The following is a 22,509-nucleotide window of genomic DNA, read 5'->3' on the forward strand; positions in this document are numbered from 1 at the left end:
AGCCATTGCCATTATGAAGTGCAAAGCACATACGAAAGCCACTGACGCCATTTCCCAAGGTAACGATCTAGCAGATCGAACAGCCAAGCTTCCAGCTCAGACCCCAGACACTCCAGTTAACATGATAAAGACAGACGTTCCAGTCCCGACAACTTGTATGACCATTAAGGACCCTACACAAAACGTACTAGACATCCAGACACATGCTACTCCAGACGAAATCAAGAAATGGTCTGAACAAGGAGGGGTCCAGACAGATCAGGGATGGTTGACGAAGGGAAAAGCCACATGGTTTCTCCCCGACTCTATGGTTCAAGTCATTATTAATACAGCACATACTCCAGCACATTTAGGAGAAAAAGCCATGTTAGACAGTATCCAGAACCTTTGGTTTAACAAGCATTTACGAGCAGCAGCAAAGCAGAAAGTGCGTACCTGCATGATCTGTTGCCAGTTCAATCCAGGTAAAGGTGTTCCGGTGGAACAAGGTGGATTCCATCCTCCTGACCACCCTTTTGAAGTCCTCCAGATGGATTATATCCAGATGGAGCGATGTCGAGGTTTCAAGTATGTCCTCGTAGTTATATGTGCTTTGTCCAGATGGACAGAAGCATATCCAGTCCCAGATTACACTGCCGCGACCACTGCCAGGCAGTTGGTTCGTGAGTTTTTTCCCCGCTATGGTTTGCCCAGGGTCGTGTATTCAGACAACGGACAGCCATTCTCATCCGAACTTATGAAACAAGTATCTCTTCTGTTAGGGTACCAGTGGAAGTTCCACTGCGTACGACACCCCGAGGCAGCTGGCCTCGTCGAGAGACACAATCAAACTCTGAAAATACATATAGCGAAGGTCTGTGCCGAGAAAGGTGTAGATTGGATAGTAGCACTGCCAGTCGCCCTTTTTTATATGAGAATGGCCGCTCACTCCCGTTCAGGTCTGTCACCCTTTGAAGTCGTATTCGGTCGTCCCCCAAACATGTGGGGTACACCTATGCCACGTAAAATTACTGATGTTGACAGTAATATGCTGACAGATTACCTAGCTTCCTTGATGTCTGCACTACTCTCTTGTCGTTCACAGGTCGCGGCTGCCTTTCCAGACAACACCCAGGTGAAACCGCACGAGATCGTTCCAGGTGATCTGGTTTTGATCCGCAACTTTGATCGTTCAAGCCCGCTGGAGCCCCGCTGGAAAGAGCCGAAACTAGTTCTGATGACCACAAGGACCGCCGTCAAGATAGAGGGACGCAAAGGGTGGCTACATTCCAGCCACGTAAAACGTTTCCATGGACTCCGTCCAAAGACTTTTCTCAAGGACTGCCCCGATACTGACTCTAAACTCCCCCTGTTAGAGAAAACTCCGCAGCAGGAGTATAAATTGAAACTGAGGTCTAGCAAGTCAGACAGTTTAATTGTTTAAGTCCCTCTCGGGTGAAGCGGTTAGACAGGTTCCTGACATGTATAAGATAGACCCACATAGTGAGAGAGATAGAATCTCCAAGAGAATACGTTATTGTAAAAATCTGCGAAGCAGATGTATTGTTACGTTATTGTTTATGTTATTTCTGAGTCTTACGATCACAAGTATATGTTATGTTTTACATGTATTTTTTCCTCCTCTTGATCCACATGTACATCTTTCATCTAATAATACAGTAGAGCACACATTTAGTGACCTACCCCCTCACGAGTTATCCTACCGACTTGCCATGCGCAACAATTCTTTTATCCGTATGTTACACTATTCACACCAGACCAGCAATGCCACTAATTGTTGGGTGTGTGGTCGACTCCCCCCTTACCAGACATCGAAGGGAGTTCTGCCACTCTTTCCCTATCCGTTTTCACACAATGGTTCGTGTGGAGCATGTTTTACGTTGACATCATCTTTAGACGACAAGTCCCTTTTGAATAGAACGTGTGTCCCAGACAAGGAAGGTCTTTCCCATAGGACAGGGTTAGATCTAGAAAATGAAGTATATGATCTAGGTAATTTCTCCTCCAATTTCATGGTTTTGAATGTTCAGTCCGAGACCACTCCAGATTTGCCTGCTATAACAGTTCTACCAGTGAAAGGCGAATTATGTGTTAGAAAGAATGGTTCAGTACACCTGGGACACAGTGATTGTACTACTGTGGTCGAGTATAGTGACAGCGGGAAATCTACTTTCAAAGCCTCACGTCATTCATATTTTATATGTGGTCAGACCGCATATGTACGTTTGCCCCTAGATTGGGATGGAACATGTTACATTGCCTTCCTACTGCCACCAGTTTTTCTAGCCCCATCCGATTATCATAGAAATATACATCTAGTACACGTCAGACATAGAAGGGAGATCGAGTCCCCAATTGTCGATCAGACTGAAACTGCATTAGAACAGTACACAGAGTAGAGTCATCGGATCTAGTTGTTGCGTTTTCATTCCTAATAACGCACCGTCTGTATATTCAGCTATAACTAGACTTCATAAAATAGCTCATCAGTTACACCAGAATCCAGGCACCTGGACATGGTCCGGTTGGCTCTGGAATATAATATCTGCCTGGGGATGGAAGGTACTGTCATTTCTAGGGATAGTAGTTATGATCATATTCAGTTGTTGTCTCTGTTTACAATGTGGCCCTGCGATTTGCGGCTTGTGCGCTACCTCTTGTATTCCAAGTCCAAAGTCCTATTCCCAAAAGATAAGAGACGAGCAAATGATGCTGTATGAACAGATAGATGGTATCATGAATATTGATGTTTCCTGAAGGAAACGTAGGGAACAAGGAGGGAATGAGGAAAAGTGAATTTTGCCCTGTCATGTGTCCCTACGTGTTCCCCATTATATGTTATATGTGCATGATCGATATGCATATTCATCCCTTGACCGAATAAAGACGCAATTATGGTTGTGTCCAACGTTAGTATGCCAGTTATCCAGTCCGCCCTGAAAGCAACAAGTATTAGGCTTATGTTGCCAACGTCTTTACACTGTGCACGTTAATTCATCGAGTTGTCCCCGTTTCTAGGCCTCACAGGGCCCGGACACCAGATTCAAGCCTCAAGTCTCCTGAAACCACTCCGAGGAGCGATGCAGCCCCTCCTGCATCCCTGACCCTTCACTTACTTTCTGCCAAGCAGTGCGGTGCCCGGCCTGGCCTGCCTGCCTGTCTGCCAAGAATATGTTATGCCTCTAGTTATCAGTTCAGCTCCCCGGCTTCACATTCCTAGCTAACGAACCGCATAAACATCTTCATTTATAGTCTAGTCTTTCTGTCTCCATGCAAGAGAATTACTGAATAAATGTCCATAGAAGAGTCATAGCACACACAATACATTAAGAAATATATGCATGCACTAGCCTTAGTGACAAGTAGCCTTTGCCCTGATGACTTTTAGATTCTATCAACATGTTCTCCAAACACGAGATATCAGATATGCTATAGGTACATGTCGTCCTGACATCCCAGACTTTAGTCTCCTCTTCTAGTGCCAGAAGTCAGAGCCCCCAGCTCTCCCCAGTTACACGTCATGGCCCGTTTTGCGCGCACCAGTAGGTTAAAGGTTCCAGCTGCCCAGGTAGCCCCCTCCATGTATCCACCCACTTATGACACTTCTGTGACGTCTACATCACATGTCTCCGTGCACGCCCTGTGCACGCCTTCTTTTCACGCCCATATGTTCTTATCTTTCGTTTGTCACTTGTTACGCCTACTGTATTCAATGCAATTGTACTGTTTTACTATATATACTGTATAATGTTAATGAGACGTTGCAGCTGCCATTCCATTCCATGCCATCCTTTTCCTGAGGCTCGAGCCATCTGATTAAATCCCGTTTGACTCAGACACCACGGATTTTGCCTCTTATTTATTGAGCTATCCTTTTCATTTAATGCATAGAAAAATAGTACCGGTAATTATTTAATTATTTACCACAGGGGTGTGAGCAGACTTGGGTTAGTTCTTGGTCCGCCAGGAAATCTTTGATGGCATTGACATGTGGATCTTTAGGGTCATTCCAATGCAGGTTGAAGTTACAGAGGAAAATGTCTTTAGAGTTGGGGGAAACCTAGACTGTGATGATTTCCATGAGGTGATCAGTGAAGGCGTCATTCAAGCCTGGGGGGTGGTAAAAAATTTGCAGACTGCACAGTTTAGTGGTGTTACTGCATATGGAAAGTACGAGGTGTTCACAGGCATCTGTGGTGTCTGCCAGGAGTTCTGTGACAAGGAGGTTAGAGCGGTAAATGCAGGCAATGCCTCTACCTTTTTTGCTGGATTGCCTATCCAGCCTTGCGATGTTGTAATTTGGAGGGACTAGGAGATCCAGGCATGGAGAAAGGGATTTGTTGAGCTATGATTCGGTCAGGGTTTTGACTCAGTATGAGATCTGCGATGTCGGCGGCATGCTTAATTGCTGAAAAGCAGTTAATTAGGAGGCCAAACAAAGGGAGGGTCGGAGAGAGTATCGTGCGAAGGGGTGGACAGGGGTACTGGTGCTAGGTTACTATGACACACTACTGTTGCGGAGTGTAGCTGATCTATTGGGGTTGATTGCGACTGTGTGGATGGCATGTTCAACAATCTCACCTGGTGGCACGGGGGTTTCTAGGTTAAAGTTGTAGGAGAGGAGGATGGCTCGAATTTCCTCTTAAGTGAGATCTAGTGGACTAGGGGTGACAGGGGTAGGGTTGTAGGAGAGGAGGAGTGCTAGAATTTCCTCCTCCGAGAGGTGGCATGGTTGCTTGCGAGGGCGAAGGTGTCTCCCTGATAGCGGCAATGAGTGTTTGGGGGGCTCTTAGATAGGGAGGGTGGTGGAGTTCCCCAGAGGCTTGAGTCTGGTGAAGGAGAGTTCAGTGAGGTGAAAGAGGTGCTTTAGGTCCAGAATGGAGTTATGGATGCTCTGCGTTAATTTGGCTGCTCTGTGGTGCAGAGTTTCGATATCCATATAAGAGGGAGGCGCTTGAAGGCAGGGGGACAATGGTTTGATAGCAGTTCTATTTGGATGCGTTAGTGATGGGGCAGTGGGGTGGGTTGATACATCCACTCATAAGAATTAACTGGGAAGAACAGTGAGGACTGCGAGGGGGGGTGAGGAAGGATCCGTTTTTATGACCATATCATCCTTTACACGATCCCAGTTACATCAAACTCAGTGTCACATTTCAAAATACCATTTCGTCAGAAGTTATGTATCGCACTTGGTACAGAACTCATTAATGACTTGGCACACCATGCCCAGTCACTAATGGTTAGTGTAGAAAGTAGTTGAAGGGTCCTCCGTGGCCAATGACACTTGTAGTGCCGTCAGCATCACTCCCCATGCTGCCGAAATGGGATACTTATGAAGCCCAAGTGTGTCTTTTCTCAACAATGAAGTTGCATCTGCTTTAGCCCAATGTAGCATCGAGTGAGCCCAGGCTGTGAGTAAAGGATGGTCAGCTGCCTTCCAGCGGCAGGTGACTAACCGATTGGCCACCGCCAGCACTAAATCTAGAAAACAGGAGGTGGCCCTGTGCTTTTTTGCTCTGGGGAATATAACTGTTATGCAAGCCACCCATGTATTCGGTAGTGCTCTATCTGTGCTGTTGTTTAGTAAGTGAATCACTCCGAGCCAATAATTCTGTAGTCTGGGGCATGTCTTCATCATATGCAATAAATCAGCGTGTCAGTTTGCATAGTGGGCAACAAGCCTCCATCCTATTAAAGAACCTGTTGAATTTGTCTGGGGATAAGTAGGCCCTATGGACTATGTAGAATTGAATTAGCCTAAATCTTGCATTCCTATGAATCTATCTGGGACTCTCCAGCAACATTACTCATTCCCTGGGTGTATATGGTTGTGCAAGGTCTGTCTCCCGTTTAGTATGCAAGTGTCTTAAATCAGTAAAGGTGTATTATCTAATGGAATCTGCAAACCATTTTATGAGGTGTCACCCCGTGCCTAGTACATGGATATACTGTAACTGAAGGTGCGTCGTTATCCCTCCAGTGATGTCTCAATGTAGCTATCCAGGAGGCATGCTTTAGGAACTGCCCCAATGGAATGCCTTCCTTATCTGCCAGAGAGCAGAATGGCGGCAATGTACCCTCCACACACAAGTCACCCTATGTGTGTACATCAGCCTTTCGCCAAGCACAAATTTAGTTGTACTGACTCTACCCTTTCCCCTCAGCATTCCCAGGAGTGGTATCGTGGACGCATATGGTTTTACATGCCTAGTGAGGTATAGGGCTCTACGGAAGTATTTCTGGGTGAACTGTACCAGAAACGGGAGAGACTTACTTGGTCTAGCGCACGGATGGAAGGTGAAAAGGAGCCTATCTAGTGTACACGGCGGGCTGCCCTACACCATATCCTCGAGATTGAGCTCTGCCACCCACTGTATTTGAGACGCTAGATAGTAATTTTCCAGATTGGGTGAGGGTGAGGCTAATCCACTGTAGCAAGCGCAACCCTACAGTGAGTATTGCTCCATATGAGGTCCCTCATTAGTTCTGCCAATGGGCGGAAAAATGATGCAGATAGGTATAATGGAAGGTCTACGAAACAGCCTGGGCAACACTACCATCTTATTGATTGCCACCTTGCCCGAAACAGAGAGGTTAAGTGTTTTCCAGAAGTCTACCTGGAGGCGAAGCACTGCAATTGCTCTAGATATGTTGCCTTCTAGTAGTTTACAATCCATGTGACAGATGCGGACACCTAACTATCGGAACACCGCTGGTTGCCAGGCCAGTACTGTGCCGGTCACCATCCACTTAGGAGCATCTACACCAGTAGTAAAGGGAAATAAACATGATTTCCTCCAATTCACTTTCAGCTCTGACACTCTAGCAAACAGCTGCAGTGTGTTGGGTATAACTGAAGGTATCGCGTGTAGGTTCTGAACGAAAAGCAAGATATCGTCCGTTTATAGTGAGACAGCGTGATTCTCTTCCACCAGCCATATTCCCCATTGATCCGGCAGTTGGGGTAAAGCTATGGCCAGAGGTTCTACAGTTTGGACCCAGCCATTGGCAAATCAGTCTTGGCCCTGCGACCAATGGGAACACTCCAGCCCGAACTGCCAGGCAAGGTCCTCCCTAGACAGAAAACAAGCATTCTGGGTCCGGTTTCAGACTTTCAGTCCTCATCAGCCAGGATAGCTGGACTCCAGTGGCCTGGAGAGCACGGGACCCATGTCAGGGCGTACCCGTCCCACTCGGGGTGACAAATGCAAAAAGAACAATTGATGGACAGAATGCAGAACAATGTCACTCATTCATCCCAGTACAGAGATCTGGGCCTAGATCCACTGTTTTTTTACCTACCATGCCATTCCAGTTTGGACCCAACCATATGCAAATCAGTCTTGACCCTGCAACCTATGGGCGCAGTCCAGCCTGAACTGCCAGGCCAGGTCCTCCCTGAACTGGAAACAAGCATCCTATGACCCGTTTCAGGCTTTCAGCCCACATCAGCCAGGATAGCTTGAGTCCAGTGGCATGGAGAGCAGGGACCCACGTCTGGGTATACCTGTCCCACTCTGGGTGACAAATGCAAAAAGAACAATTGATGGATGGAATGCAGAACAATGTCATACATTCACCCCAGTACAGAGATCTGGACCTAAATCCATTGTTTTTTGCTCACCATGCCATTCCATTTTGGACCCAGCCATATGCAAATCAATCTTGACCCTGCAACCTATGGGCGCAGTCCAGCCTGAACTGCCAGGCCAGGTCCGCCCTGGACTGGAAACAAGCATCCTAGGACCGGTTTCAGGCTTTCAGCCCCCATCAACCTGGACAGATGGACTCCAGTGGCATGGAGAGCACGGGACCCACGTCTGAGCATGATGATGGATTCAACCCAGAGCTGTGACTGGGGGTGAGTGTCTGAAAAGTTTCAGCACTCTGTCTGCCATCTCCTTGTGTTTTCTTTGTTCGCCCTAAGTTGGCCGGGCATGCCCAGACATGGGTCCCTGCTCACTTTGCCACTGGATTCAAGCTAGTCTAGCTGATGAAGGGTGTTACCCAGAAACCGGTCCCAGGATGCTTGTTTCCAGTTCAGGGAAGTCCTGGCTTTGCAGTTCGGGCTGGACTATTCCCATGAGGCACAGGGTGAAGACCGATTTTTACATAGGTGGATCTGAACTGAGGTGGCAAAGTGAGCTAAAGAATGATGATAAATTCAACCTAGATCTGTGACTGGAGGTGAGTGTCTGAAAAGTTTCAGCGCTCCGTCCATCATCTCCTTGTGTCACGGTCCTACTTTCGGCGCTTCCAAATATTCAATTATAAAACAAATGGTTGTAAGTACACTTTAAGAAGCACGCTTTAAAACAGTTTGTGTTTGCATTGCATATCTATAAGTGCAGCAAGAAGGAATGTGGTCAGCAGGTCCCCAGTAACAAAACTAGACCCCACAGGAATGAATTCGGCCCCCAGCCTCTCAGCCCATAGAAACTCCCGTTAGCCAGTCTACCCCTGTCATCAGGTAATATCAAAAGTTTTCCCCTGGACATGATTTAGTCCATCCCATGCCACTAATAAAATGGGTGGGGGTCTGAAAAAAAACCCTTGTATTCCTACTATGGGACTATCATCCATTCAATCTCTGTTGAAGAGTTTTAGGCTATACGATACTTGTGTATATAGATATTTTTTCTTGCTGCCTGATTAACAGCAAAATCTTCTAATTTGCTTGATCGAATATATTCTACGAAGTTAAGCATTTGGATAAATGGTTGTTCTACTAAGGCTAATAGCATGCTGGTCATAATCCATGCAAGTAAATTGACTCATATCGTCATAAATCAAATCCTTTATCTGTGTGTGAACTTCTGTGATAGGCACTTAGAGTCTCTCGCACTTGCAACATTACTTGTTGTGTGTTTCACAACCATCCTCCATTCAAATTGGTCCTAATTGACCTTCTTTCTAACGTTTCAAACACTTTTGGGGATTTACATTTCCATCGGAATCTTTCCCTCTTGATATTTATTTTTAAGTCAGTGTCAGTGTAAGTTGGTTTTTTTTAATACAATTTTGTTTCCTGCCCATTCACGTGACTCCATTTATGATCTGCTTCTCTTAGTCACTGCATTGCTCTAAATGCATTTTGTAGAAACCAATAATTTGTACTTAGGCGTAAGATGGAATATACCCAACATGAACCATCAAAAATGGAGAGGCCTTCCTTCTTCATTTGATGACACATTCATTTGCAGGAATCTGGGAGAACACTCTTCATTCTTTGGAATTTTCAAACATGTACTAACTCATTTCAAGTAAATTATGTATTCATTTGCTTATTTATGTTTTGTGTCACTGTTTATGTAATTTGTACTGTCCTAAAATACCACTAAAGCCACCATACTGAACTCGTAGGGAGGTTACAAAGCTAAGGCTGCGGTTTTCCCAGAACTTTACACTGCTGCAAAATGACGATTTTGGGTGCAATACTTCGCGCTAGCAAGTATAACTTTATTTAGATATAAAACATCTATAAAAGTACAGGTCAGAAGATACCAACGACAGTACAAATTATTAAAATAGCACAGCATAAAAACAGTAGGTACATTAAAACTTTCGAATTCCATTTGCGGACTTCAGTAACGTTATGTGTTAAAAAAGGCAAAATATGCACAGCGACTGTAACCAGAGTGGCGTTTGGGCAAAAAAGAAATTTGAAGACTTAACAATAGCGGTGTTATGCTGATGGGTACAGTCAGAAGACAACTACTAGCAGCTGGTTCTAGGAAAACGCAGTCAAGTATAACCAGTTATAGCAGCATATAGGGTGCAATACTTATTTATTCACTTGTGTACTCTTTTATGTGGTTATTTATTTATTTATTTGATTTGGAATGTTTTGAAATTCCACCAAAGTTACTTCACTGGACCTGTATAGACACTATACTACTAAGGGTGATGTTTACTATGGATTTGTAGTGTTTGTCCTTCCTTTGCATTAAGGGGATATTACAGGAGAATTACTTGGGCAGCTCTTTGTGGTTGGAAATTACCATCTTTTTTGTGGTGTACCCTCTGAGTTGTGACTTTACTGTTTTAGCTGGCTGTAGAACTATACACACAGGGCAACTGACGCTGGAATGTGGGAATCACGGTTCGATCCCCGGCACCGGCGGCAGATTAGCCCAGCACCATGTGACTCTGGGCAATAGCTTGTTTAATCTTCCCGACGGCCCCCAGCGCCTAGAGACCCTTACGGGTGATTGTTCGCGCTTTACAAAATGGCACCCCTCAGTTAGCAGCTCAATACAACCCGTTCACGCTGTTTAACTAACGAGAATCCTACACAGTGCCGTATTGAAGCTACACTCTCAGATGGCCGCCAGTTTTGCTATCTTACTGCCACCGACGTACAACTAATTACCCACGTACCCTTTGTTGTGTCGTGGTCAAACTTACTACATCTAGACCCGCCGCTGGCTACCTTTCACCATCCCGGTGTCGGCGGCAGGGTAGGTCAGACCCCAGAAGCGTACACACGCCGGTGAGTTTCCCTAGGCTCCAGACTTAAAGGTTGCCTGACCGCTTTTGGAGGTGAGTCTGTCATGTATTGGACTGGATCCACGCTGTGATCTACCCGCTGGGGCGCCACACATCTGTGGGCCACTTGGGGCACTATGGTTGCGTGAGTCTGTCATGGCGCATTGGTCCCTGATGTACCTTTAAGACTCATGCGACCTGGAGGGGCGTCTCCGTGCCTCACGTTGCACACTAGGTGGGCTCCTTCTCGTGGGTAGGGTCACTGGTGGTCGCCCTGTACTCCTGATCGACCACCCCCACAGTGTTTTAGTTACCGGCAAGGCCACTTGTAATTTGTAATTTGTAGTGGTATTTCTAGAGCGCAACGGTCGCTCCAAAAGGAGCATCTTGGCGCTGTTTGATGGTAAGCAGTCAGTTACATAAGCAAAAATTAAATGGCGGCCATGATATATTCGTCGGGGAGATTAAAAATCCAGGTTTTTAGTAGCTTCCTGAACTGGGTTTCTTGGGTTTGGGACCTGAGATATTTGGGCATAGAGTTCCAGGCTTTAGAGGACAGATAAGTCAAGGTTTTGCCACCTTTGGTTTTGAGGTTAAACCTAGCTAGCTTTATTTGATTGTCATTAGAGGATCGTAGAGTTCTAGAAGGGTTGTAGTGGGGATAACGCCTGATGAGATATTTAGGGCCTGTGTTGTTGAATGCCCGAAATGCGACGATTAGAATCTTAAAAAATATTCTTTTATGCAAAGGGAGCCAATGAAGAGTCTTTAAGGCCGCTGATATTGAGGATTTTCTGGGTAGTTTTAAAACTAATCTGGCTGCCGAATGTAGTACACTTTGAAGTTTTTTTAGTGTAGATTTTTTTGCACCTGCCATCAGACCATTGCAGTAGTCGAGGCGGGCGAGGATTAGAGCCACTGCTACAGCCTTTCTTGAGTCAGTGGGTAAAAAGTAAAAAAAAAATGTAAGAGATTTTATGATGCCAAAGCAGTGACCTGCCATATTCCTGACATGTTGGTCGAAGGATAATTCAGTGTCGAACAGGACTCAGAGATTCCTTACTGTCGCTACGGTCTGGGGGGGAGCAGTGGAGTCCTCTGGCCACCATAGGCTGGGACAGAAATTAACATTTTTTCCCATTGGGAGGATTTCTGTCTTGCTGGCGTTACATTTCAGGTGGTTTTTATCCATCCAGTGGAAGACGGCCTCCAGACAGTTTTTAAGATTTTATTCGGCCTTGGTGGAATGTTCATCTAATGGTACAATGAGTTGAGTATCATCGGCATACGAAGTTACGAGTATGCCGAATGATTCAATCAGGGAGATAAGTGGAATCAAATACACATTAAAGAGAAGAGGACTCAAAATGGAACCTTGAGGGACTCCAGACCGAACCCTCCTCTCTTTAGAAAGGAAAGGGCCCAAGGCAATGGTTTGGGATCTGTCAGTTAAGAAGGATGTTATCCACGCAAGAACCACGTCTGAGATACCGATGTCTTTCAGTCTGCTCAACAGTATAGCATGCGAGATGGTATCGAACGGTGCTGTGAGGTCCAGTAGTATCAGTACGGCGTTCTTTCTCTGATCTTGTAACAGCTTTATATAGTCTGTCAATTCAATCAGTGCAGTTTCTGTAGAGTGATGGGGACGGAAACCTGACTGTCGGGGATGGAGGACGTTGTATGCTTCTATATGACTTTTTAGTTCTCTATAGACCATCTGTTCAGTGATTTTTCCCAAAACTGGGAGGAGTGATATTGGACGTAGATTAGTGAGGTCTGAGGGGGATTTATTAAGTTTTTTCATCAGGGGTTTTACTATTCCCTGTTTCCATTCACGTGGGACGATACCTGTATTGAGGGAAGAGTTAACAATCTTGTTTATGATTGGATTCACCACATCAATTAACTGATGGAGAATTCTTGGGGGGCATGGGTCCGAAGGTGCTCCTGATTACGTCCCGTGTTTGGGCTAGACTGACCGGTGTGAAAGTTTTAAGACTTCCAATTGAGTTTTCTCCCTGATCGGAGAGGGTAGAAGTCTGAGCGACTTGGGGTATAGGAAAGTTTTTCTGTAATGAGTCAATTTTTTCCTCAAAAAAGTCAGCTATTTGATTGCATAACTCTTGGGATGGGGGTATTTCAGGCTGTAACGCTCTAGGATGGGTAAAAGTCTTGACTATCGAAAACAATGTTTTTTGTTTTTGTTTGCCATCCTTGATGGCATTGATGTAAAAATCCTTCTTGGCAATTTTTATGCTGGAGTGATATATCTTCCTCAACTGGATAAAAGAATTTCTGTCTGCCGTGTCGTAAGTTTTACGCCACTTGCGTTCGCCTTTTCTACATAATAGATGGGCTTTGGCTAATTCTGGAGTAAACCAGGGGGCATTTGTCTTAGGTTTTTTCTCCGTTCTTCGGGGACGTTTGGGTGGTTCACGTGTTTTAATCTCATGCTGCATCCAGCTCTGGAAGTGTTTTGACTGACTATCACCTTCCCATTTAAGTTCCTTGCAATATTACAAATTGCCTATAAATTCCATTGCTTCCTGACAGGACCCAATCGGTGTCCTTTATTACTGCCGGCTACTGTTGCAAGCAATGACTTGGTGACAGTATAGGTGAGTTCCACTTTGTCCTGACTGTCATTGTTTTTACCAGTCTTCACACCTGCCATTTACTTTATTGTTACGAGTTTTAAAGATCTTGAGCACATAACACATTGAGTACACTATACTGGTAACTATTGCCTAGTTCACTGTGATAGCCTGCGTGACACAGTGTCCTTGTTATGGTTTTATTCATGAGCGCGTTCGCCCTGCCAGACAACAAGGGTTGGATTGTAGAGACACTGTATGTTTGTATAACAATGTAATTTAAACATGTTATCCCCACCTATTTTTATCCAACTTACAGGTCAACAACCAGAGAACTGGGTATGTAGAATCCACTTACCTTTTTAGTGTAGATAGTGTTTCATTGATCCTGAGGAAGTGCCCTGCTCTGAATGACGTTAGAGGCACGAAACATGTTGATCACTTGAGAGCAGGTCATATACCGCTAGACACATTACAACTGGTCCTTTGCCTTTCTCACTCTTTTACTTTAGGCTGCTTACCTTCTGAATAAAATGTTGGCTAGGACTAACTGACCTATTTTAAATACACACGTCTCCCCACATCTACACACACTAGGCACCTCACCCCCACTGCACCCACCGGCAGGAACAAAAGATCCCCGATAAAGAGCCCCGGTTTTGGGTGCCTGTCAGGTATTGCAGCGCCGACTTGACGAGGGGCAGACTCAAATGATGAAGCATGACAACTAGCTTGCTGGGTGTGTGAGGGCCCTAGTTCCTACAAGGAGAACTGCCTCTCCTGCGCATATACAACAGTGCTCCTCAGTGACTCACTTATCTCTACCGGCTTCCTCCTTCCCTACCCCCCAGCATAGAGGATCTCCGTATTCTCTTTGTACACAGCCTTGCTGGGGCATGTACGCTGGACCTCGTTAAACTAGCCCCTCAGTCCCTCTTTTGTTTGATATGACATGCTGAATGTCATTGAAGGTGATGTCCCTTCCTCACTTTCAGCATACTGCCAAACAGAACGTAAAGAGAGTTGTTTGATTGTGTAGTATTGTATTGGCATTTATATAGCTCTTACTGCCCCTGACAAGGCGTTGAAGTGCTTTTTCGGTGAGTACCATGCTACTCCGGAACCCATAATGTTTGTCTGATGTTTCTATCAGGCCTCCATCTCGAAATTTACACCTCCATCTCAGAATTTACAGCCGGTAGCAAGGATTCTCAGAAATACTGATAAGACAAGGTATCTAGGAATCTTTGTAAATCACATTTCCATTGTGCTGTATTGGTCCCCCAGTGCAGCGCAAAGAGTTGGATGGGTAGAAGCACATAATCCGCACTGACACACCACTACCCAGCCACTCTCACAGAACTAAATATAGAACTGTTATCATTAACAATGCTTTAAGCTTTCTTTTGAAGTATAAATTAATATCAACATTTAACTGTGCTTGTTATGTAATATGCAGTATCTGTGCTAGTCTAAACAAATAGTTAATTTTTAGCTTGTTTGACTTTCGTTTAAGCCTTTTAATAATAAGATTAACATATTAAGCTTAAGAAAATCAGGTCTTGCTCACATTGTGTTTGAAGAGATTGTTCTCTGAGCATTCCGAGTGGTCACGCCAAATGTTTGTTGAATTTTCCATCGTCTTCCAAACTCCCTGATCAGAGCAGAATCTGTGTACATATCCTGTGTTTCCTAAAAGTAAACAGAGCTTCAGGCAAAAGGTCAATACACATGACACCTGTATACATTAGAGAGCTTTGGCATATTTCACACTGCAGGTGCTTTTTATCTCCTTACTGGAAATTCCAGTAGACCTGCTGCAATGGTTTCTCCTGAATCCAATTGCAGCACAATGTCATTGTGTACATTAAACTGAAAGTCTGCATCCCGCAATCCCCATTTCCCCTGCTCCTTACCTGTTCCTCGCGCCTTTCTCTTTACTTGCCCACCACGCTCCTCTTCAGCCCACCCACCACCCTCCTGGCTCTTCCACATGTGTGTGACTTTTGTGCCATTTCTCTTGCTCTTTGTTCCTTTTCTCTCTCCGTGTGACTATTGTGCTTTTTCTTTTGCTCTTTTTGCCAGGTCCCACTCTTACAGCCATGTCTTACTTTTTTTTGCCATTTCTGATTTATTGGTGGCATTTATGTTGCCCCTTTTGCCTCTCTATTGCTCCTTTTCTGGCCTTTTTGCCATTTCCCACACACTTTATTTGCTTCGTGTCTTTCAATCTTCTATCTCTCAGGGCCACCCTCTCTGTGCTCTATCACTCCCCCCCTGCTCACCAGGCAAACCTGCCTAAACAGCCCAGAGGAGGAATCACCATTGTTTATAAAGACACATTTAACCGCACTGCCTAGTCTGAAGCTGGAATAAACTACATGAAACAGCTCAACTTAAATATGCCAAATCACAGCAACCTTCACCCTGGGTGGAAACCTGGCCTACTGCCCCCTAGCCCCCTAGCCCCTCAAGCCAACTTTTCTAGCAGCATTACAGATGTCATCGCCCTACCAGTCTTCGTTTCCAGTGCATTCAACCAACTCAGCCACCCTTTTGAGACCATAGAAAACCTGGGATTAACCCAACTTGTCATGGTACTCACCCATGTTGCTGGACACATCCTAGATCCCATCTTCACATTTATTCAACAACACATCGATCAACACACCCAGACAAGTCACCTGGACCGACCACGCCATAACCAGTTTCAAAATCATCATCCATCAATGCAGAAAACCCCCCACAACTGGCCCAGCATGCCGACATTGAGAGAACCTAAGAGAGGCGGATTAGACATCGTCTCTCCTTGAGAACAATCTGAAAACCACAGGCCTCTTTTCATGCAACTTTAAAAATGTAAACAAGTGGATCATCAACTGAGCCGAGACCCTGGCCCCCCAAGAAATGAAGTCACACAGCAAAAACAAGAATTCAAGTCATTTGGTACACAGAAGACCTCAGAATGACCAAGCAGCACTGCAAACAACTGGAGCAGATATGGCGAACCAGCCAAGGAGAAGTAGAAAAAAATGCTTTCAAAGCCACCCAGAGAGGGTACTACTAACTAATCCAGGAAACTAAAAGGAAGGCCCTAGTAGTACGAAGAGCAGCAAATAAATCTTCACAATTGTCTAGGATTTGGCCACACCCACAGCTTTCACCTGCAACATCAGTCCAACCCTAGATCTGTTCAATGACCTTTCAATTTTCTTTTGAAGCAAGTTCACAACCATATACTGTAATTTCACTCCACAACGGAACCCCCTGACTGTAACCAGAAGTCTTCCAGTGACAGAAAAAATCAACAAAATCACCATATGGGACACCATCAGCGTAGGGGAAGCCACAGCACTTATCAAGAGCATACACTCCGGGGACCCGGCAGATCCCTGCACCCATCACTCCTTTGACAAAAATACGATCCCAATCAGCAAGTTCCATACCCCCATGAGCAAGTCCCACACCCCCATCCTCTATACCTCCATCAGTACAGCCAGCTTACCGGAACTTTGGAAACATGCAGGCGTCAACACTCTCTTAAAGAAACCCTTGGCCAATCCAACCAAATTCCTCAACAGCCATCCGACATCCCTCCTTTCCTACCCTGCCATGTTCTTGGAAAAAGCCATTGCCATGCGCCTGTCCACTAATCCCGCCAATCATCAGCTTCTCAATGCTACAATCAAGATTTAGAACCAACCACAGCACAGAATACGTCATCATAGCAGCAGTAGATGACATCCAGATGATCCTCAACAGGTGTAAAATGCAGTGCTCCTCCTCTTAGACCTATCAGCAGCCTTCAACACTGTAACCTGTTCTGATCCAACAACTTCACCAAGCAGGAATCTAGGCACACACCCTCACAGTGAATATGCTCCTCCCTTACCAGAAGAGCCTAAATTGGCAAGTTGCCTCCCTTCTCTGAAGCACAGAAATTAATCTACGGAGTCTTTTTTACATATGAGAAGGACAATGGTTCAGGGGAGGCCTGACTAGGTCCAGTAACACAAGGTTAAATATTATTTTGTCTAATGAATAAATCACTTGGGAAGCAGGCTTCATAGGGCAACATGTATACATTTAATCATAGTAATATGCAGATTAGTACAGATACGTTCAGGTGCTCACATAGGTGACAAGGGTGCCTAACGTGACTGAGTGATAGTGGCAGTATACGAAATATCACACGGATAGACAAAGAAATCCAAAACAATATGTACAAATGGGGTCCTGCAGGGTCAGCCAGGGAGTGACCACTGCGCCTTTACCAGGCCGGGTCACCCCCTCGCCTCCCACGCCTGCCGCTGCCTGACTACTGCCTGCTGCTAGGACGACCCAGCCGCCGCTGGGCCACCCGGATCTCCCCCTGCCTCCCACGCTTGACCAGGGACAGACCCGCCGCCGCCGCCGGACGCCCAGAGGTTCCCGCCGCTGCCCCCCTGCGGCCCCGCCCACCACCAGCCTATTGGCCGCCCCGCTCCCGCCACCCAGCTGACCCGCCCACCCGGCTCCTACTTATGACGCCCCCAGAGCGACCGCGCAGCGGACGCGCGCAGCGGGAGCACCGATTGAGCGCCGAAGGTGCGCCAAAGGTAAGCCCGTCTACGCCCGTCCGCGCCTGGACCGCGCCCAGCACCGGGACCCCTGGCCCCCGCAGACCCCAGCCCACCCGCCGGACATACGACGCCGCCACCCTCAACGCACTCAACGCCGGCCGAACTCCTGGATGCTACCGAGCCACCCCGAGACGCACCCACGGACCCTTCATCTGCCAGTCCTGCAAGTTCTCCTGCATCCGGACCTGCACTGCACCAGCGCCCACCAAGCAGAACACCAGCAGCAACCACCTGAAGTGCATCCTGCTCAACACCCGCTCCGTCCACAGACACGCCGTCGAGCTCTGGAACCTGCTCGACACCACAGACCCAGACGTCGCCTTCCTCACGGAAACCTGGATGAACGCCTCCTCAGCGCCCGACATCGCCATCGCCATCCCGGACGGCTACAAGATCATCCGGAGAGACCGCGTCAACCAGACAGGAGGAGGCATCGCCATCATCCACAGGAACACCATCCGCATCACGACCAACACCGACGACACCATCGCACCCGCCGAACACCTGCACTTCCAGATCCACGTCAACCCCAAGACCACCCTCAGAGGCACCCTCATCTACAGACCCCCGGGACCACGAACACAATTCAGCGAGGACATCGCCGACTTCATCAGCCCGCTCGCCCTCCCCTCAGCCGACTACATCCTCCTCGGGGACCTCAACTTCCACCTGGAGAACAACGACGACCGCAACACCACCACCCTGCTGGAAAACCTCGCAAACCTGGGACTCAAGCAGCTGGTGACCACCCCCACCCACTACGCCGGACACACTCTCGACCCCGTCTTCTCCTCCAGCAAGGACATCGCCTTCAGCCACACCACGGGACTCCAATGGACGGACCACAGCTGCGTCCACTTCAGCTTCAGAAGGACCACGCTCCACCATCACCAGCAACAGGCTCCCCGCAGAAGCTGGAACAAGATCACGGCAGACCAGCTCACTACGTCCTTGAGCAAGAACCCTCCCACCAGCACAACGAACCCCAGTCAAGCAGCCACCAACCTCACGAAATGGATCAGCGACTGCGCAGACGAACTCGCCCCGCTGAAGACCCCGCCGAGCAGACCCGGCAGCAAGAAAGCCCCATGGTTTAACGACGAACTCAAGAGCTCCAAGAAGAACTGCAGAGCCCTCGAGAAAACCTGGCGCACAGACCCAACACCAGACAACATGACTGCCCTCAAGCTCGCCACCCGAAAACACCACCAGCTGATCCGCGCCACCAAGAAAACCGCATTCAAGGAACGACTGGACAACAACGCACACAACAGCAAGGAACTCTTCAACATCGTGAAAGAGCTCTCCAACCCCAACGCTGGAAACAACGACATCACCCCTTCGCAAGACCTCTGCAACTCCCTCGCCTCCTACTTCCACAACAAGATCGCGGACATACACAACAGCTTCAGCACTCAACCAACGCACGCCACGACCGAACCACCGCCCCCCACCACCACCCTCCGCGCCTGGACCCCGATCAGCACCGAAGACACCATCCGCACGATGAACTCCATCCACTCCGGATCTCCGACAGACCCCTGCCCTCACCACGTCTTCAACAAGGCCGACGCTGTCATCGCACCCCACCTGCGGGACATCATCAACACCTCCTTCGACATCGCCACCTTCCCGGAGAGCTGGAAGCACGCCGAACTCAGCGCTCTACTCAAGAAACCATCAGCAGACCCCACCGACCTCAAGAACTACCGCCCCATCTCGCTGCTCCCGTTTCCGGCCAAAGTCATCGAGAAGACCGTCAACAAGCAACTGGCTGCCTTCCTCGAGACGAACGGATCCCTCGACCTCTCGCAGTCTGGCTTCCGGGCCAACCACAGCACCGAGACCGCCCTGATCGCAGCCACAGACGACATCCGAGCCCTGCTCGACAACGGAGAAACAGCGGCCCTCATCCTCCTGGACCTCTCCGCGGCCTTCGACACTGTCTGCCACCGCACCCTAGTGCAGCGCCTCAGCAACGTCGGAATCCAGGAGAAGGCACTGGAGTGGATCACCTCCTTCCTCACCGGAAGGACACAGAGAGTCCGCCTCCCCCCGTTCAGATCCGAGGCCACCGAAGTCATCTGCGGCGTTCCTCAAGGCTCCTCGCTCAGCCCAACTCTCTTCAACGTCTACATGAGCCCCCTCGCAGCCATCGCACGCCAGCACAACCTGAACATCATCTCCTACGCCGACGACACCCAGCTGATCCTCTCCCTCACTAACGACCCCGCCACCGCCAGAGCCAACCTGCACGAAGGGATGACAGAAGTAGCCAAATGGATGTCGAACAGCCGCCTGAAACTGAACTCAGACAAGACGGAAGTCCTCATCCTGGGATCCTCACCCTCCGCCTGGGACGACTCCTGGTGGCCCCCCGCCCTGGGCAGCGCACCCAAACCAACTGACCACGCACGCAACCTGGGCTTCATCCTGGACTCCTCCCTCTCCATGACCAGACAAGTCAACGCCGTCTCCTCGTCGTGCTTCCACATCCTGCGAATGCTACGCAAGATCTTCCGATGGATCCCCACCGAGACCAGGAAGACGGTCACCCAGGCCCTCGTTACCAGCCGTCTGGACTACGGCAACTCCCTCTACGCTGGAACCACCGCCAAACTCCAGAAGAGACTCCAGCTAGTCCAGAACACCTCAGCACGACTCATCCTGGACATCCCCCGCCGAAGCCACATCTCCGGACACCTGAGAGACCTGCACTGGCTCCCGGTCAACAAGAGAATCACCTTCCGGCTCCTCACCCACGCACACAAAGCCCTACACAACCAAGGACCAGGATACCTCAACAGCCGCCTCAACTTCTACGCTCCCACGCGCCAGCTTCGATCGACCAGCCACGCCCTCGCCACCGTCCCCCGCATCCGAAGAGCCACCACAGGAGGAAGGTCCTTCTCCTACCTGGCCGCCAAGACTTGGAACTCCCTTCCGACCCACCTCCGCCTGACCCAGGACCACCTCGCCTTCAGGAAGCAGCTCAAGACCTGGCTATTCGAGCAGTAGCGGACCCCCCCCCCCCAGCGCCTTGAGACCCTCCGGGTGAGTAGTGCGCTATACAAATGCTCTGATTGATTGATTGATTGAAATGGGGGTATTTCCAACAGGGGGTCGGCGACGTTTCGATCTTTAGTTAGTTAAGATCATCATCAGGACAGAGTGAGCATTCTGAAACTAGATTAAAAGATGAGCATATATTAGAGCTGTACCAGACTGGACAGTTAATTATTTTAATACAGTGGCAGTGTGCTCCCAGTGCTTAGTCATATACCAATTAATGTTGGTTGCAGTAGTCATCCCATGCAGCTGAATGGGAGAGCAGTTATCGCATGCGAGGTGCCTGCGCAGTACTACAAGCCTCTACTGGTTGTTGTAGGAATACAATGGTGTGAGGGTGTGTTTCATTGGTAAATTCTAGCATGGTGCCAAAGTGCTAACCGTGATTATTCAGAATCAGTAATGCTACTATCATCTGGTGGGAGAGCTAGGAACCGCGGGGGTGCTAGCGCCACTACTTACTGATTAAAGAGTCAACAGATTGTATTGGTGTCTTGATCTGGTTGGGAAGGGAACTTTGGAAGAGATCTGTGGCGAACAGAACAGGAGTATAAGGCTACTGGGTCACAGTCACACTAATATGATTAGGCATAAGGAGGTGTTGGTGTCATACTCCTCAGTTTGGTACATTGATCTTAACAACTGGAGTGAATATCCATGCGTATGTCGAAGTTTTTGATAAGTATGATTGGGATATCGTGCATGGAGACTTGATCTAGGGGAAATATGAGTAATATGTACAATAGCCCATTAAGCAATTAGTGCTAGTACTAGCATAACTCGGCTACTTACTTCATACTTTGGAGCCATGGTGGATCAAGTAAGGGACAGGACTTTGTCTATGTATCTTAAAAACAGAATTAATAATTAGCGTGATTATTGAACGGATGGACACTGCTGAAATTAGTGAGGAATTGCCGAGTGGCAGTGCTTGCATATATTTACCCCTGTAGGTCCCGGACTGTGGCCTCGGGTCTGGATCTGTAATGAAATGTTGCGTATTAAACGCTGGCTGATGCATGGACGACATTCAATATGGGGCGGCATTAACAAAAACCTAATGTGGTGGTGGGAGGGGCACTTACTTAAACACCTTGTTTGCACAGTCGTAATGATTTCGCTTGTCCTCGTGGCTGCCATTAAAGCTGTAGCTGCGGACGCGGGGCATGACGGACTTAGGTGATTTATGCTTCCGGGAGTGACGTAACTATAGACGGGCATGTGCAGTCGCTCCTAATAGTGGGAAGGCTCCCGCGCCTGCGTATTCCAGTTGGTTAATCTTGCTATTGGTCGCGCATGTTTAAGGGGTAGTGTACTCTTAATTGTGCATGGGAAACAGTAATTGATTAAAGTATTTTGGACAATTAGTTCAATACGATAAGTAGTCGCTATAAATGTATTCCATTGGACATTACATGTTTTGGGTAGGCCCAATCGATAACAAAATTATACCCAAACAGATTGAAATTATGGAGGTTGCTTTTCATAAAATGGGCAGCAAAACATTTGGTCATGATTAGCAATAAACAAACATTAACAGAGAGTCAGATTGGTAGAGGCCCTATCGCAAGGCTGGCATTCATTTGTGTAGGTATAGGGTACACATGAAACGTTTTTGAGTAGACCCAAACAAAAACGAATACAATTATGGAGGTTGCTTATCAGAATACACAGGTAACCCTAGTCATTGGTTTCTTTTCATGGGGCTGGAGGAGGTGTTCCCTATGGGC

General features: G+C 47.7%; 1 protein-coding gene across 1 annotated transcript in view; it reads right to left on the reverse strand.

The window, feature by feature from the left end:
• GLP2R (glucagon like peptide 2 receptor) overlaps positions 1–22,509 on the reverse strand; it is a 972,379-nt gene that overhangs the window by 440,525 nt on the left and 509,345 nt on the right. The window contains exon 4 of the mRNA XM_078654772.1: positions 14,659–14,780. Within this exon, the coding sequence (XP_078510898.1) occupies positions 14,659–14,780 (122 nt within the window). The remainder of the gene's footprint in view (positions 1–14,658; positions 14,781–22,509) is intronic.

The sequence above is a fragment of the Lissotriton helveticus genome, chromosome 7 (genome assembly GCF_964261635.1).
Source record: "Lissotriton helveticus chromosome 7, aLisHel1.1, whole genome shotgun sequence".
In the NCBI taxonomy this organism is placed as follows: domain Eukaryota; kingdom Metazoa; phylum Chordata; class Amphibia; order Caudata; family Salamandridae; genus Lissotriton; species Lissotriton helveticus.